Source organism: Gymnoscopelus braueri (genome assembly GCF_963280865.1).
Source record: "Gymnoscopelus braueri genome assembly, chromosome: 17".
Classification (NCBI taxonomy): Eukaryota; Metazoa; Chordata; class Actinopteri; order Myctophiformes; family Myctophidae; genus Gymnoscopelus; species Gymnoscopelus braueri.
The window spans coordinates 38,915,422-38,932,747 of NC_137617.1; the positions used below are offsets into that span (position 1 = coordinate 38,915,422).

General features: G+C 42.0%; 2 protein-coding genes across 3 annotated transcripts in view; one reads left to right on the forward strand and one right to left on the reverse strand.

The window, feature by feature from the left end:
- dock1 (dedicator of cytokinesis 1) overlaps positions 1–17,326 on the forward strand; it is a 455,553-nt gene that overhangs the window by 178,084 nt on the left and 260,143 nt on the right. The window lies entirely within an intron of this gene.
- Positions 4,388–17,326, reverse strand: part of insyn2a (inhibitory synaptic factor 2A) — a gene marked incomplete at both ends in the record, with an annotated part of 35,424 nt that continues 22,485 nt past the window's right edge. Inside the window, one exon of the mRNA XM_080454395.1 lies at positions 4,388–4,577. Within this exon, the coding sequence (XP_080310521.1) occupies positions 4,388–4,577 (190 nt within the window). The remainder of the gene's footprint in view (positions 4,578–17,326) is intronic.

The following is a 17,326-nucleotide window of genomic DNA, read 5'->3' on the forward strand; positions in this document are numbered from 1 at the left end:
TATGGCGTCCATTTACAATTGAAGTGTGAACGCAGCACATGTCTGTAACTGTGAGAGCGTACAAGTGGAACCAAATGGACCCGTAAGGGTCCATTTGGTTCCATTTGTACACTCTCACAGTTATGGTTGAAATTAAACATTGCCTGAAATTATACATTTTGAGAAGCACTGTTTTATACCCATTGACCTGTAGCAGTAATCTCTTGTTTTGTTGTGTCGTGTCGGCAGCAAATGATGATTCTGCAGTGAAACCACATTTTCTCTCTTTCCGGCAGTGTCTTTTTTTTTTTCCCCTCTTTTTTTTTTAAGATGTTGCTGTCGAGCAGAAACCTTATACCTCCATATTTCATGTTATGTTTTTTTTTTGTGTTTTGAGTGACTTCCACCATCATGTTCCTGCAAGCGCTGCTGACTTTTATGCTGTTTTTGTTGTTCTTTTTAAGTATTGGCTGCTCTCCAACTCATTAAAACGTTATTAGCCCTATTAGATGCTATACAACAATATATAAATATTTATTTTGGCTGTACATAGGCTTAAATGGACCCTGTATTTGGGGGGGGGGGATATTGGGGGGCAAACCAAAACAAAGACAGCAAAACAAGCGTAGTTAGAAACCGCTCCTTGAAAAAGATAGAAAAGTTATCCCCGCAAGATCTCAGTGGAAGAAAGTAACTTTTAGTACATTTACTCAAGTGCTGTAGCCTGGCTCCAGTCGCTTAATCGCTAGCCAAGGCCATAAAAATAAAAAAAATCCAGTATGAACCAATCGACAAAGAGTCCCACGCCCCCATCTCAGAAAACGGCTGCTCTGAGAGGGCTTTCAGACTGACTAATGGTGCAACGAAATTGTCAAGGCAACAAGTGCTGTACTTGAGTACAATTTTGAGGTACTTATACTTTACTGGAGTATGTCCATTTTGTTTAAACTTTCACAATTGCAAATATTGTACTTTTTACTCCACTGCAATTTTTTGAAAACTTTACAAGTTGCTTGGCGGATTTAGATTATTATTTCAAAACATACATTAGCCAACTCCTTCCTTTGGTAATGTTAAGTATATTTTGATGCCAATACTATTGTACTTTCACTCAAGTAACATACAGGCCTTTTACTTGTAACAGAGTATTATTTTAAAGCGGCATTGCGTCCTTTACTTGAGTAAAAGTACTGGAATACCTCTTCCACCATTGGCGGTGGCTCATTCGGTCCTCTCGGCTCGGCTTCAGTGGTTGACGCAGGACGCTGTGGAATTAACAATCACAGCCATCCTCTCTGACTGCATCTTTTTCAGAGGAGCAGGCTTACATATCGTTGCTGTCATGCAGAAACCTCGTATTTCCATATTTCAACTCTCATGTTTTCCCCCCACCCCGTGAATCAATAACCTATACTTTGTCATACTTTTTTATTTTATTTTATAATTTTTATCCCTCGATTTTTGTAACCCTTTTTTCACCCGGTGCCAATTTGCTAAGTGATCCTGGTTACTACACTCCCCCCACCAGCCTAGGGAGGCCAGGGCCGAGCTCATGCCTCCTTCAATGCATGAGAGCCAACTGACCTTCTGGAACACGTTATTCCAACCAGTTCCCTTCCCCTCCATCAGGCGCCCCGGCTGACCAGGGGGAGGCAGTATAGTGACCAGGATTACTACATGTTTTTGTGAGGGTATTAACAACCCTAGGAGACACGGGGAGATACTTGTCTTACTTTGTCATACTGCGGTGTCACACAAAAGTAGAAGAACATTACCGATCTACAAGCTCACAACGCGTTGCATCGCGACACGTTGTAAGCTTGCAGATCTGCTATTTTTGGCTATTTTTTCAAAATGGTTTAAGTGAAAGTGGGAAAGTATTGTCAGTGGTTTTTTATGAATTTTGAGCCAATTAAATGTTTTAACAATAGCTTGTGACTAAATAACTACATTGGATGCAATGGAACACAGGTTCTTTTTTTTGGTCATCCCCTGAAAACGTAACGGTTTTGGAGATATGAGGTTTCCACCCGACAGCGACGATGTGATAACATGGGTATAACCAAATAAAAAAGCCTTCAGCTTGCTGCTTTTGTGTGCCAAGGCGGGAGCTAGAGCTACAGTGTGATAGTGATGAAGTAAGCTGGATATTATGAGCTCTATCCTTTTTGTGTGTGCGTGTCCGTGTTCTCGTGTCCTTGACAGAATGCACCGTGAGGAGACTTTAAGAAATATAGGCTTGACGTATGAAAAATAACTTTACAAACTATTCACACCGTCCATATTCATCTGTAGCGTAGTTCTCAGAATGGACAATGAACAGCCGTTCCACCTTACCCCGACCCCTTCTCTCATTCACAGCAACTTCTGATAAATAATGTATATTCCAATAAACCTTAAAGGGCAAGAGCACTTTGGTAGAGGTTTGGGTTGTGTAGTTACCTTGCCATGAAGTAACTCCAAAGGTGGACAATAAAAAACAAAAAACAAAATATGCTCCTCATTGACTTACATTGTACAGCAATTATCTTTGATTTCTTGTCCACCTTTGGAGTTACATCATGGCAAGGTAACTTACACAACCCAAACCTCTACCAAAGTTGTCTTGCCCTTTAAAGCACCACTTCTCAACGTTTCATTCCGGGCGGGGACCACCTGGGGGTCCAAAATGGACCCTTAACAGGTCTGTATAACTCTGAGAGCGTACACATGGGAACCTAAATGAACCCTTAGCGTGGTCCATTTGATTCCATTTGTACGCTCTCAGAGTTAAATTAGCACGGGAGGATTTTACAGTGAAGATTTAGGGGTCCCAGAGATGACCCTTCTCTGAGTTATACAGACCCCCGTTAAGGGTTCTGTTTGGACCGCTGGTGGGTGGTCCCCCGGGGGTGCTAGATGTTGAGAACCAGCGCCTTTGTTTTTAAAACTGAGCTATAGCTTCATATATTTATTTATATATATATATATATAAAACAAAAAAAGGTAACGTCGATATCTACCTTTTTTGCAAATGTTCATAAGAAAATAAGTGTTATTTATTCACTCTTTCACATCAGTTTGATTTCAACCAGACATGTTTTAGGGGAACGGGATTAGAAATGAGATCACAGAGCTCCAATAAATACCGCTCTATGACAAAGCGTCAGGTCTCTCTCCCCCTCGTGTCAAAAGTTCTCTGTTTTGCTCCGTCGTTGGCGTTTATTGCAGGTGTAATCCACATGTTGTGTAAGAGAATGGTCAAAATAGTGTCTGTTTTTTAAACGTTTTCCTTTTTTAAATTCTGGAGAAAATAGTGTTCCTGAAACAGTGTTAATTGTGCTTTGCCGGTAACGCTGATATGCTGTCGATATAGTTCTTCATCGGAGAAACGAAGGTGGCGTTTTAAAGTCACCGACCCCCCCATCCCCCCCATCCCGGTGATGTTAGGAAGAATGACAAATCCCAAGTCTCAGATTGCAGAGTAGAAATATGTGTCTGAGACCGCGGTCACCAAAAACCAATAAATAATTGAATAGGACTCCATATAGTCTTAGAAGTTAGAAAAATATATGTAAATAGACAGAGGGAAATTCAATTTCTCTTTTCTCCTTTGCTGATCCCCCAAACAAAGTTGCCGTTGGTGCAATTTCACGGCCCGTTTCAAGAAAGTTGTTCAAAATAAGTGAATCCTTTTTTTTCCTCTCCCTTTTCCTTTTTTTGGTAAACGTGACAAATTTTTCATTTTTCCATGAGTCCCGTTCTCTTTTTTTCTTTTTTTCCCCCCTCCTACTTCCATTTTTCTCCTTCCGTTACACTTCCAGTCGTGTCCGCGTTCGGGTCCAACGATATCCAAAGCAGTGGAGCTCTCCGTTAACCAATTGTTACCACGTCACAGTAAAAAGCCAACGTGGTTTATTCTGTTCCTGTGTGACCCCCTGACAAAAAGAACCGATAAAATGAGTCTGGCGGATGCATACAAATCCTGGGCATCTGTTTAACCACTTAAAACCCTATGCTTGGTTGACCGGATTCCCAAGGGCTTAGTTGACCGTATTCCCAAGGGCTCTATACTAGGCCCCCTCCTGTGTTTGCTCTACACAAAATATCCTTGAATACGAACACGAAAACAGACAATATGCAAGCTCACAACATGCCGCAAACACGATGCCGTGTGAGCTTGTATATCGGCTGTTTTCACGTAGATCGGACGTTTCCATGTAGATCGGCCGTTCCCGTGTGGATCGGCCATTTTCGTGTAGATCGGCCGTTTACGCGTAGATCAGCCATTCCCGTGTAGATCGGTCGTTTCCGTGTAGATCGGCTGGTTTCGCTCCAACGTACCCACCCCCCCAGAATCGGCACGCTAAGGTTCAAGTGGTTAAGCGGTGGCCGTCTGGTCGGGTCAGACGCCGTGTGCGTGCTCCTTTCATAGGAACCACAGTTTCCAGCGGGCGTGCTTCTTGGACTCGGCTTTGGACTTGCGCTTGGGGGTGGAGGTGAAGGCCTCCCCGGACGAAGGGTAAGGCAGCGGGGAGAAGTAGGCGTCGTCCGTGGGACACAGCCTCTTCATCAGTGGGTGCAGCTTGTCCTCCTGCTGCTTGAAGTCCAGCTCCACACTGCATGAGGACACGCACACACAGGCACGCACACACGCACACACACACACACACACACACACATACAATAGAGAGAGAGAGAATCAGAGGGCAGTTTTAGTCGATTGCTATGCACACAGTCAAATCATCAGTGTTATTTTAACTCTCAGAGTGTACAGGCACGTGCAATCTAAAATATGCACGCACGTGCATGCGCGCACACAGCAGAGCGAGAGCCTTAGGGCAGTCGAGTTGTTGTTGTACACACCGTAAAATCCTCAGTGTTAATGTAACCCAGAAAGTGTGCAAATGGACCCACAATGGACCCAAAACTCTATTTTGTTCCATTCGTACCCTCCCAAATGTTTTATTTAACCAATAATGTATGCATTTAACACATGTATAAATGAACACAGAGGTTTTTTACTGTTACTTTGTGTTGATTTGACGTAGAGAGGGAGACAGAGAGAGTGCACACATGGAACCAAATGAACCCACCTAACTGTGCAGATATTAAAACCATCAAGTGCTTGCCGCGTGCTGAATTATTATTCGGCGATAATTTATCATTCCGCTTTTTGCAGACTGTTTGAAAAATACATCAACGGAAGGAACGGGCGGAGAGAGAGAGAAAGGGCAGGGCCACGCATATGGCTGCTTAACGAGCAGTTTTTATTATTATTTATTTATTTATTTATTTCCCACCTCATTTAATGGGTTATTGTCGTCACCTTCCTTTATGTGAGCGTGGCCCGGGCTGTGTTCCTCATGATACACATTATGCAGTGCGGTCTGTTCTCACTTGACCCTGTGGACTCACATCTGCTGTGACATTGCTATAGGCCCGCCGGCGTCACCTACAGTACATCCCCCTTCTCCTCTCTCTCTCTCTCCCTCGCTCTTGCACTTTCTTTCTTTCTTATACCCCCCCCCCCCCCCCCCCCCCACACACACACACACACACACACTAACATAATTAGCATAAGGGGGCGGCAGTGGCTCGGGGGCCGGTAGAGCGGCCGGATGGCAAACGCGAGGTTCCCAGTTTGATCCCGGGCTCCCTCCAGAGTTAGTGTCGAAGTGTCCTTGAGCAAGACACTGAACCCTTTATTGCTCCCGATGAGCAGGTTTGGTGCCTTGCATGGTTTCCTCCGCCATCGGTGTATGAATGTGTGTGTGAATGTAATGCACAATCTATGTAAAGCGCTTTGGATGAAAGCGCTATATAAATGCACCGTTTACCATTTTATTTATAATTAGTTTGGTCAAATATCCCCATTTCTATGTTTCCTGTCTACTTTTGTAATTATTATTTCAAAATATAAAAAAAAAAAATCCATACATTTTCAAAAATTCTCAATAGACACTAGCAGATCTACAAGCGTGTAGGTCGGCTATTTTCACCATTTCTGAAATGGGACATAAGTGATTTAAAATGTTTGGCTCTCGGGGAGACAACCAAATGTTCTCTTTTTGGATCTCGAGCTAAAAAGTCTATAAAGAATCACTGTACTTGCCAGCATCTGCAAAGCCGCAGGGAAGGAATGCCCAATTCATTAGTATTTTGGAGATGAGTGGTCACTGGAGGGCGTTTGAGCCCCGGCATCTACTTTTAAAACTCAGATCAGAGTCGTATTGACTCGTATCGACGCGACCCCGCTGTACGGCTTCTCTCTACACTGACGTGCCTTGATTCCCCCGTTGCCATAATATTACGATGGGATTCACAGAGCCCGTATAGCCCTCTTCCCTTTCCCACCAGGCTTTTGTCGTGGGGGGGATGATGGGGTCATCTGCGCGTGGTATAGTGGAGAAAATTAGACATGCTCCAGTATAGTAAAAGTACCTCAAAATTGTACTTGAGTACAGTATGAGTAAATGCACCTAGTTACTTTCCTCGACAGGGCGTAATCCCCGTGCTCATCTGACCCTCAGGTTAGGTGCTAAAGTGAAATTTGTATTAAAGCCTTTTAATCTGTTAAATCTGGAGGGTGGAGGGTGCTCACACACTGACACACAGACACAGACAGCATGATCCAGGTCATACATACTATACAGCATGTCTGGCTAGACACTGCTGTTAAACACACTGGGTTTAATGCCAGGAGCCACTAGGGCAGTAGTTCTCAACCATTTTAACTTGAAGGACCCCCATCACTCTCAAGAGTGTACAAATGGAACCAAATGGACCCGATTGGAGCCCCCCTCAAGTATCCCTGGACCCCACGTTTGAGAACAACTGCACTAAGGGGGCCGCTAGGGGGGGAAATCATTTTTCATTATTTAAATTCATTTCATAAGAATATCGTGTCGATTTAACCACTTTCAACCTGGCCTCCCTATTTTGGGCATGTTATTGTTGTCCAAAATGCATTTTCATAACTTTTTTGTAAATAGCAGATCTAGTACAACAGTTTGTAGATTGGCTATTTTCACTATTAACATTGTATTAATTGTTTTAAGTAAGTTTTTGCAATACGGGGGCCACAGGCTATGTCTATTTGAGGGTCCATGGCATGAAAAAGTGAGACCCCCCTGTGTTAACCAACATCTAGTCAGCTGGCCAACGGACTGTACTTCCTCTATCTCTGGAATAGAAGCTTTTCACACTGGACAACATAAACATTATAAATGCCTCCAAGTTGATTTCCTCTCGCAGTGTTTGTGAATATCAGTAGCTGACAGTTTATATGTCCCCCCCCCCCCCCAAATCATATACCACATCATCATGTATCATGTTCTATTGGACTATAATCATTGATCATTGGCTATATAAGCCCTACTTTATACTTTGGCTATTCGAAAATAGCCGATCTACAAGCTCACACCGCAATGCCGCTGACACAGTGTACAGTATATACAGAGCATGTGTCGCTGTCTCTCGCTGACTGCAGAGTCAGACGCAGTCTCTTTCCCCACTCATTGCACCGCTCGTTATTTTGTTACATCAGATATATTTTTCCTCCACTGGATTAAGTGTAATGCATCCTGTGAGCACGCTGAGTCATTGAGATATTTTAACCCATTCAATCCGGAGACGCATCTGTGTGTCATTTTAGATTTCAGCTACCATTATTTTATACTTTGGCTATTCAAAAATAGCAGATCTACAAGCTCATAGCGCGGCACCGAGTGCCGCGCTATGAGCTTGTAGATCTGCTATTTTAGAAAAATCGTGAAAATATGTGCACATGGTTGAATATCTATTTTTTTAAGCGAACATTTGTAACTGTCATATGTCTCAACAAATGTCTTCTTTTTTTCTGATTTTTTTTTATTGCTATATCAGTGGTTCTCAAACTTTTTCCATGTCAAGGACCCCCAAAATGACCGCGGACCCCCATCAAAAAATATTCTGTTCCAGGGACCCCCCAGAAGCAACGATTTGAGTTAAAAATGTTTGCTTTAAAAAAATGTATATTCAAAGATTTGCACAAATGTTCACAATTTTTCAAAAAATCAGATCTACAAGCTCATAGCGCGGCACTCGGTGCCGCGCTATGAGCTTGTAGATCTGCTATTTTTGAATAGCCAAAGTATAAAATAATGGTTAAAGTGGTTACACAGATGCGTTCCCGGTCTTAATGGGTTAAACATCCTAAATGCTTATCGGGCTGGATTCGTGGCCCACCAACACAAATGGATGAGTTGTAAGTATAGGGTGTGCATATATAGAAGAGGAAATTGAATACAGCCAGAGCAGAATATAGCAGAGTACAACAGAATGTGTAGCCCTTGTTCTTTTTTCCTTCCCCCGAAAATGCATTGCATACCTATTCTGGCCCAATAAATCAAAACAGGCAGGTGTTATAGTGAGACGCAGTGGGTTTATTCTGCAAGCCAACGCTTCTGGCATTGATGAGAAAAAGAGTCTGGTGGAAGAAGTATATGCTACTTTTGAGTAGAAGTAGAAATACCACAGTATAAAGAACATAAACTCTCTTACAAGTAAAAAAAAGGCCTGTATTCAAACTTTTACTTGAGTAAATGTACAAAGAAATTGGAAGAAGTGTATATACGCTACTTGAGTAGAAGTAGAAATACCACAGTATAAAGAACACACTCTCTTACAAGTAAAAAAAAAGGCCTGTATTCAAACTTTTACTTGAGTAAATCTACATAATGCATTGGTAATATTGTGATGCCAATACTCGTGTACTTTTAGTATACTTGCTGTTGAGTTTTAAAGTAGAATATCTCAAACTGTGACACGTTGTGAGCTTGCAGGTCGGCTGTTTTCGATCAGGCAAATTATAAAATAAGGTTTTGTATATAATTTGTAATAATTCTACAAAGCTCTGTGCGTGCCTCTGTGCCCAAAATCTCTTCTGCCCGGTTCTCCTCAGTGGCTGGAGCAATTGATCTGCATTTGCACACAGCCATTGACCATTACCATGTGCACCTGCTGTAACACCGAAGCCTGTTTTTCGCTTTCCCCAAATGTCAGCTGTTCATTAGCGTTTTTGTGTTCGCTGGCTCCCGCGTTGCCAAATCATGTGCGTGAAACAAGCGCCGGTGTCGCCACATCCGTGAAACAAGCGCGTGGGTGCTCATATCCCCCGACGGGTGTGGTCTAGTAATTTTTTATTCTAATTTGTCAAAGTAACTTTGCAGATTTATAACCTTTTTAAAAATAATTGTAGGGGAGCAAAAAGTACAATATTTGCCTCTGAGATGTAGTGGAGTAGAAGAATAAAGTATGAACATTTGAAACAGTAAAGTAGTCAAGTACCTCCAAATTGTAGTCAAGTACAGTACTTGAGTAAATGTGCTTAGTTTACTTTCCACCACTGAAAACAGTGGTCCTTTGACACTGACTGGAAGGGATGGCTGCTTGCTGGACACTCAGCACTTTGCATTGGTTTGTTTGACTCAGGTCTTTTACACACAAGAAAGGAAACACTGCAGCTATTAGCCATTAATCACTGGGCTCCAGCTAATTAAAATGATATCAAAGCATGTGTGTGTGTGCGTGTGCGTGTGCGTGTGCGTGTGCGTGTGCGTGTGCGTGTGCGTGTACAATACTGCAATGTAGAAGTACTCTGTAACAAGTAAAAGTCCGGAATTCAAATGGTATCAAAATGTACTTAAAGTACCAAAAGTAAAAGTACTAAAATGTGTGTGTGTGTGTGTGTGTGTGTGTGTGTGTGTGTGTGTGTGTGTGTGTGTGTGTGCGTGTGCGTGCGTGCAAACGGATGTGCTTGCATCCCTTTGCATGCATGAGAACGCATAGTGATCTAACTATTAGAACCACCACACAAACAAACTAAACAGAATCTCTTTGTTTTGGCTGTGAGAAAACAGAGAAGCGTATATAAGACTCTAATCCAGCAACAAGCGCACGCACACGGCCGCATCAAAGTTTCCCTGTGATCAGCCAGTCCGTGCTATCTGTGCGTCACCCAGAATCATTAGCGAGGCAGCACGCGTGTCCACAAACATCGGCAGGGCTTATTTCATCTCGCTATAAAAGATGGCTTTATGTAAGAGCGTTTAATTAATACTGTTTCTGCTTGTGTTTCTGCTACTCTGCAGTGTTTAATGGGAGCCCTGTCTCCATATCACATAAATACATACTGTATATGCATACATACAGAAGAGTGATGGGGCAGCTCTTGACTGTACGACCTACTACAGTTTTTTTTTATCCAGTGGTGGAAAAAGGTTTACTTAAGTAAAAGTATCAATACTGCAATGTAACTGTACTGTACTCTTGTTACAAGTAAAAAATTATAAGTTTTCAAATAATTGTAGTGGAGTAAAAGTATAATATTTGCCTCTGAGATGTAGTGGAGGAGAAGTAAAAGTACTGAAAATTGGAAATACTCCAGTAAAGTAAAAAAATACCTCAAAATTGTACTTAAAGGTACTGTATCATGACATTCATTTTCACTTTTTTTATTTTCAATGTTTTATTTGGGGTTTTATGACCTCAATTACACCCAAAAAACCTGAACTTAGAACATTCAGTGGATTTTCTGTGGTCTGGGGTTTTCTGAATAATTAGGCTGAAAAGTAATCTGAGCTTGGCCCTTCGACAGTGAGGTCACAGTCGATTAATCCCGCCCACTCTCCTCCTCGCCCCTCCCCTCCCCTATCCTTTCCTTTGGGGGGGGCGGAGCAGAGGCGATGATTGACAGGCAAAATCCCTCACCAGCGACACCCGCAGGCAAAGATTTATTTTTTCATTGCAGTTGAAAAGGCTTTAGAAATGTGAGAGAAAAACACCTGCCATGGATCACTGGAATGGAATTTTCACTTAAAACTTTTTGTACACTTTTGAAGGACCAGGACAAAGACTTTGAATGTGGTGTAAAAGTGAATGTCATTAAACCTTTAAGTACAGTACTTGTGTAAATGTACATAGTTACTTTACACCACTGACTACAGGTCCCCCCCCCCCCCCCCTCCCCCCCCCCCCCGGCTCAGAGTGGGCCGTTATAAAGGATGTGATGCATGACAATAAGCATTATCCATCTGTGTCGTGACTACATGCAACAACAGTAAAGGCAAGGAGTCTGTCTTATTGCCTCATATGACAGAAAGGGGAAGGGAGTGGATTTGAGGGATAGGGGAGTAGAATGCCATAAACCATTTGAAGGAGCAAGTAATTGGCTGCAAACCTATAGAGCTTGTCTTACTTTGGACACCAAGGATACATATTCTATTCTCTATTCTTATCAGGATTTGAATCACAACATCACAGGGTTGCAGGTGTAAAGAAGTGGGTGGAATTAGTTTTTGTGCTATAGCTCCATCGTTTGTGTTGTTTGTGTTGTTTTCAGAAAGAAGGAGAGTGAAGAGAAAAATCAAACGGTAAAGAAAAACATGTCAAGGATAGGCAAAAATCTTAAGATATCTACAAACACATACAGCATAAACCCACAGGTACAGTATGTACATGAGGTTAGACTTAAAGGGGTAGTTCACCCCCCAAATAACTTTTTTTCTATTGATTACTCACCCCATGGAGCCTTGAATTCATGGATATTTATTTGTTTTTGTCGCATTCCTTCCTTTATTATTTGATTATAATACATTTAGCCCCATTGATTCCGGTAGGAGACACAAATGCATTTGTGTCTCCTACCGGAATCAATGGGGACACATTTATTATAATCAAATTATTGGCTTAGGAATGTGACAAAAACAAAAAAATATCTATGAATTCAAGGCTCCAGATGGTCAGTAATCAATAGGAAAAAAGTTATTTTGGGGGTGAACTACCCCTTTAAGGTGTGAAGTGGTGACACTTCGGTAGACGGTAGGTCCACACTAGCAGCAGGTGTGCAGATGAGCTTATGAGAATAAAGAAAAGGCCGCACACTCGTAGCCATTTGTACTCATTTTATTTGAATGGGAATTTATTTGAATGGGAAACCAACGTTTCGACCTCGCAAAGGAATCATTCCCTGAAGAAGACCTTGCGAGGTCGAAACGTTGGGTTTCCCATTCAAATAAATCCTGCATCGTGGCTATACGAGTGTGCGGCCTTTTTCTTTATTCTCATATGTATTTACCAAGGTCAGCAGCACCTCACCAATACTGGTGTGTGTGCCCCTCCTCCCTTTTGTTTGATGTAGATGAGCTTAGACACTAATATGCAAAAGAGTATCAACACATTGTCAGGTTCACATAGAATAGTAGTCCACATAGGGTGATGACTTTCACAGGTAAAAATCTAAATGTTAGATCCACAAGGACAAGTTTATGGCCAGCCTGGTGACATAAGGTAATCAGGCAAGTTTCCCAGCAGTCTGATGTAGTATTGACAGCAAATATCGATTTAGTTTTAGTCATAGTCTTTTGAATCAAATTCCATTTAGTTTTAGTCATATTTTAGTCATCTGAAATGTTTTACTCTTAGTGTAGTTTTATTGACTAAATATCATAAGATTATAGGCGAATGTGTTTTGGCAGGCCTTGATGGCGTCATAATGGCTGACTTAACACTATTTTCAGAGTGCAACACCAAAGCGCAACCAAACATAACATGACTTGTCTTTTAGTTCTACAGGATCTCTTCTCCACTAGTCCCTCACTAACATTTTAGTCTAGTTTTTTATTTGTTGACAAAATTGTCAATATATTTAGTCATAGTTTTAGTCATCATAGCTTAGTTTTTATTTAGTTTTCGTTAGTGCAAAAAGGTAGTCGACGGACATTTTTCAATGTCAACGAAATCAACACTGGTCCGATGTTAGCCGGGTGGAAGCTGTTCAGAAATCTACGGTAGGCACGCTACTACGGTAGGCCTCCTTGCCTGGCCGTGGTAGTTGTAGGGGTGTGAACACTTTGTGGCTGGTAGCGGTGGCATGTCCTTGATGATTTGGTGCGCTTTGACTACACACCTCTCCTTGTAATTCCTCTTATCATTTTGGGGGGTGTCTAATACCTCTTTGGGGGGTGCCAGACATTCCTCTAAGCAGGGAAAACCCCTGCTAATACAAGCTTTGACTGTTATTGCTGTTGCCTCGTACCCAGCGGGGGGGTACAGTGGTGTCAGAACCAGTTTATTTAAACCCAGCATTTTGGTTGTTGTGGGATGGTTTTCTGGCACGCTATGTTTTTATGCCATTTTTGTTTTGCCCAACAAGATGTATACTCTGTATGCTTGAAGTCACACAATGCCCCTATCCTGTCCTCATCTTTTACAGTTGTTAATGGCTACCTTTTTTTCTTTTTACCACAAACTGAATGATCCGTTTCCATCTCCACGTCTCAACCTCTCTACCACATCTTAAGCCTGATTAATACTTTGGTTTTGCGCCGGCGGCCAAAAACAACAAAGCTCACACAAAATGGGGTATATGTTTGGCACACAACACTGGTGTGCAACCACATATAAATCAGGCTTTATGCCGGCATTTTTTTCATCTCCCTAGACTATGACCTTAAAAGACCACACTTAACATCTGAGCAGTTCTTATTGACTCTGTGTCTTCATACAGTATCAATATCATGTTTATTTAAAACTTTTGCCTCGATTACGATTAATGAACGATTACAAATAAATGGGTTGAGAGCTTGTAGATTGGCTATTTGCGTGTCTTTTTTTATGCCATAATTGTACAACAAACAAAAAAATCACACCCTGTGTGAAGTGGGCGGTGTCTTGCTAGCTAATCACAATACTGAATGGAGTCAACCAATCATGTACAAAAGATAAATACATTTATTGAAACACTCTTTATGATGGACGAAACCATAACTTAAAAAAAACAAATTTATTTTTTTTTTAAAGTTATGGTTTCTTATATAGGGCTATGCACATGTGTCATGTGACACTGGCCAATCACAGTCCTGAATAGATTGTGATTGGCCAATCACGGTGCAGGGTTAGGCGGGTAAGTTTTGGCCAATCACAGCGCAGGATAATTGTACAAATTTCCAAACCTCACTTATAGGGGCGGTTTCACCGCCCAAAAATACAATAATACAGGATTGAGTGGTCCCTGTGTAATGCCCGGGAATCGAACCCGGGTCTCCCGCGTGGGAAGCCAATATCTCGCTCGGGGGAGATATTAGAGTTTCAGGCCATCAGGCTGAGGTAGTGAACCACTCCGTTACACCTGCTTCATCACTCTCTCAGCTAGGGGGTCCTTGGGCTTGAAACAAACATTGAAGACCCCTGTTCTAGTAAATCACACATACTCATACAAGTGATCTTCAGTAAATCACGGTGACAATACAGTACAAACCTCCTTTAACTACCCCCTACCTACCTCCCCTCCCCCTCCCCCGTCCCAGAGGTAATTTGACCTTTTGTTTAGACTGATGTTCATATTGTTTCTTGTTGACATGGCGTTAACACGGCAATATACCGCGTTTTATCATTTGTTATCCCTACCTGGGATGAGGTTGTATACGTTTGTTCTTGTCTGCTATACCGTTTGGCTACGATCCATCTCCCTTTTTGCCCTTTGGAAGTTCACCCCGCCGCTACCTTTCTTACTAGCTCCTCTGTCACAGTATTTCTTCTCTACGCGTGTCTGACAAACCTCCATAGATACTGTCTGTCTACTAAATCCGTAAACAAACGTCGGCACTTTCCTCTCTGCAGTAAATATTTGAACGGCCCCGTAGATTTACGGCGCAGTTGTTTGTTATCTTATCTCATCCCCCTCCCTGTGATGACTTGTTATGGTTAATGGTATGCACCGTGGTACACCGAAGTAAACGGGGCTTTTACTGTGTGATAAGCTGATCATATTCCTTAATGTCATGCGTGTTGTTCTAGATCAGTGGTTCCCCAAAACGTTTTAGCTGGAGGCCCCAAAAAAACGGTTCCTGGGGAGAAATTTGATGTTTCCCCCAAACCCAAACTAGAAACTATCTAATCGACAAGCTCACAATGAGTAGCCATCAGTGGTTTAACATATAAGTAGATTCACTCAAGTACTGTACTTAAGTACAATTTTGACATATTTTTTACTTGACTTGAGTATTTCCAGTTTTCAGTACTTTTACTTCTACTCCACTACAGTACAGTACATATCAGAGGCACATATAGTACTTTTACTCCACTACAATTATTTGAAAACTTTAGTTACTAGTTATTTTCAGATATGAATTATGATATTATGAAACATACATTAACCACTTTAGCCCTATTTTATACGTAGGCTATTTGAAAATAGTAGATCTACAAGCTCACAACGCGTCGCATCGCATCAAAGATGCTATTTTCAAAGACGTTAGTACTTTTACTTTTGGTACTTTAAGTACATTTTGATACCAATACTTTCGTCCTTTTACTCAACATTTTGAACACAGGCCTTGTACTTGTAACAGAGTATTTCTACATTGCAGTATTGATACTTTTACTTAAGTAAACTATGGGAGTACTTTTTCCACCACTGGTAGCTATGCGACACGCTGTGTGCTAGTAGATCTGCTATTTTCACTACTTATAAAAGGCTTTGGGGACACCAATGCCTTGAGACTTGCGTGTCCCTGGAAATCTAAAAATCTATTTCTCAAACGGCTCATTAGAAAAACAGAGGCAGAGTGAAAAGGGGAAACCATTTTGTCTTTGACACATTATTCAAAAAGCCTTTTTTTTTCTCCATGAAAGATTCATTAGCCTCCCTTTGCATAGGCCATGCTATTAGCATGTCTTCCTGGTGCTGTCATCATGTAGCCTGGGATCCAGCCTGATTCACTACGTTTGGCTGATTTTTTTCTCTCACTTTGGTTATCAGCCTGGCCAGCCTCATATTTGAGTCGTATTTTAATGACGTAGGCAAGTCAGGAATTGACTCAAGTTTTACATTACATTACCTACGGACCAATCACCCAGGCTATAGAGGTTTAAAGTGCTTATGTGGCCTACAGTAGTTGCTCCTTTTGGGCTTGTTTCTCTCGCAGAATCTGGCAACACTGACCCTCACACAGCTCATTTCTTGGTTATTGTTTCTTTGTTGTGTGGCCAAAAGCTTTGGGTGAACAGTGCTGGCATTTCCCCAGAGTGAGCTGCTGGATCGGAGACAAATTGGTGGAGGCACTTTGGTCCATGTCAGGTTTTAACCTCCCATGTCCCTCCCTTTCTCTCTCTCATTGTCCCTCTCTCTCTTTGTTCTCTCCTTGGCCGTGGATTCATGTAATGCAGTGGTTCCCAAACTGGATTTTTTTTTGGCGGTCCCCAGATGAATTAATGTGCAACATTGTTTTCTCACTCAACAGTAAACAAAGTGTTATACAGGGTAACTGTACATTTCTAAAGTTACAATTTAATGACTTTTAAGACCGTTTTAATACCAAATTGGCCGAATTGTCCAATATTACGTGAGAAAGAGGCAAACATTGGGAAAATAGCCGATCTACAAGCTCACAATGCCTCGTTGTGAGCTTGTAGATCGGCTATTTTCATAACGTTTATCTGTGGAACCGAGTCAAACTAAGTTTAATGCCTTCAAGTGCTTGTCAGGGTGGGGGGTCCTCAGTTCAAATATGATTATTTTGGGGGGGTTGACCGAAAGGCTTAGGAAAGTGACAAAAAAACAAAAAATCTCCAAGAATTCAAGGCTTCATGGGGTGTTTAATTGGTAGAAAATAAGTCATTTTCTGGCTGAACTACTCCTTTTATTCAAAATAAAAAAATCGAAGTACTTCTTCCACCACATTATCTCTCTCTCTCTCCCTCTCTCACACACACACACACACTCACTCTCTCTCTCACTCTCTCTCTCTCTCTCTCTCTCTCTCTCTCTCTCACTCTCACTCTCACTCTCTCTTACATTAAATCCAGTAGTTAAATTATCTCTCTGGAATCTCCGCTCCTCCTCTCTCCAAGGTCACGGGGCCATATTCTCTCTTGTAACCAAACCCCCTTGACATCCAACACGTCGTCCGTCCCCGGCGAGTATCACTGCGGTAACTATGGCAACCCAGCTCGCCGCGGCGGCGGCGGCGGAAAATATCATTAGCGGGCTCCTTCGCACAAAGAGAGAGAGAGAGAGAGAGATATCTCCCCTTCTAGCAGCGTAGTGGTGTGGCAACGGCAGCCCCGCCGCTTTGGCAATTTCCGTATCACCGTTGTCGAAGTGAAAACCTCGTATGTGGCAACACATTTTTGCTACTTTTGTGTGATAATCGTGTAAAGTAACTAAGTACATGTACTCACGTTGAGGTATTTTTTTTTTACTTTACTGGGGTACTTGCAATTTTCAGTACTTTTACTTCTACTCCGCTACATCTCAAAGGCGCATATTGTACTTTTTACTCCACTACAATTATTTGAAAACTTTAGTTACTGGTTACTTTGCAGA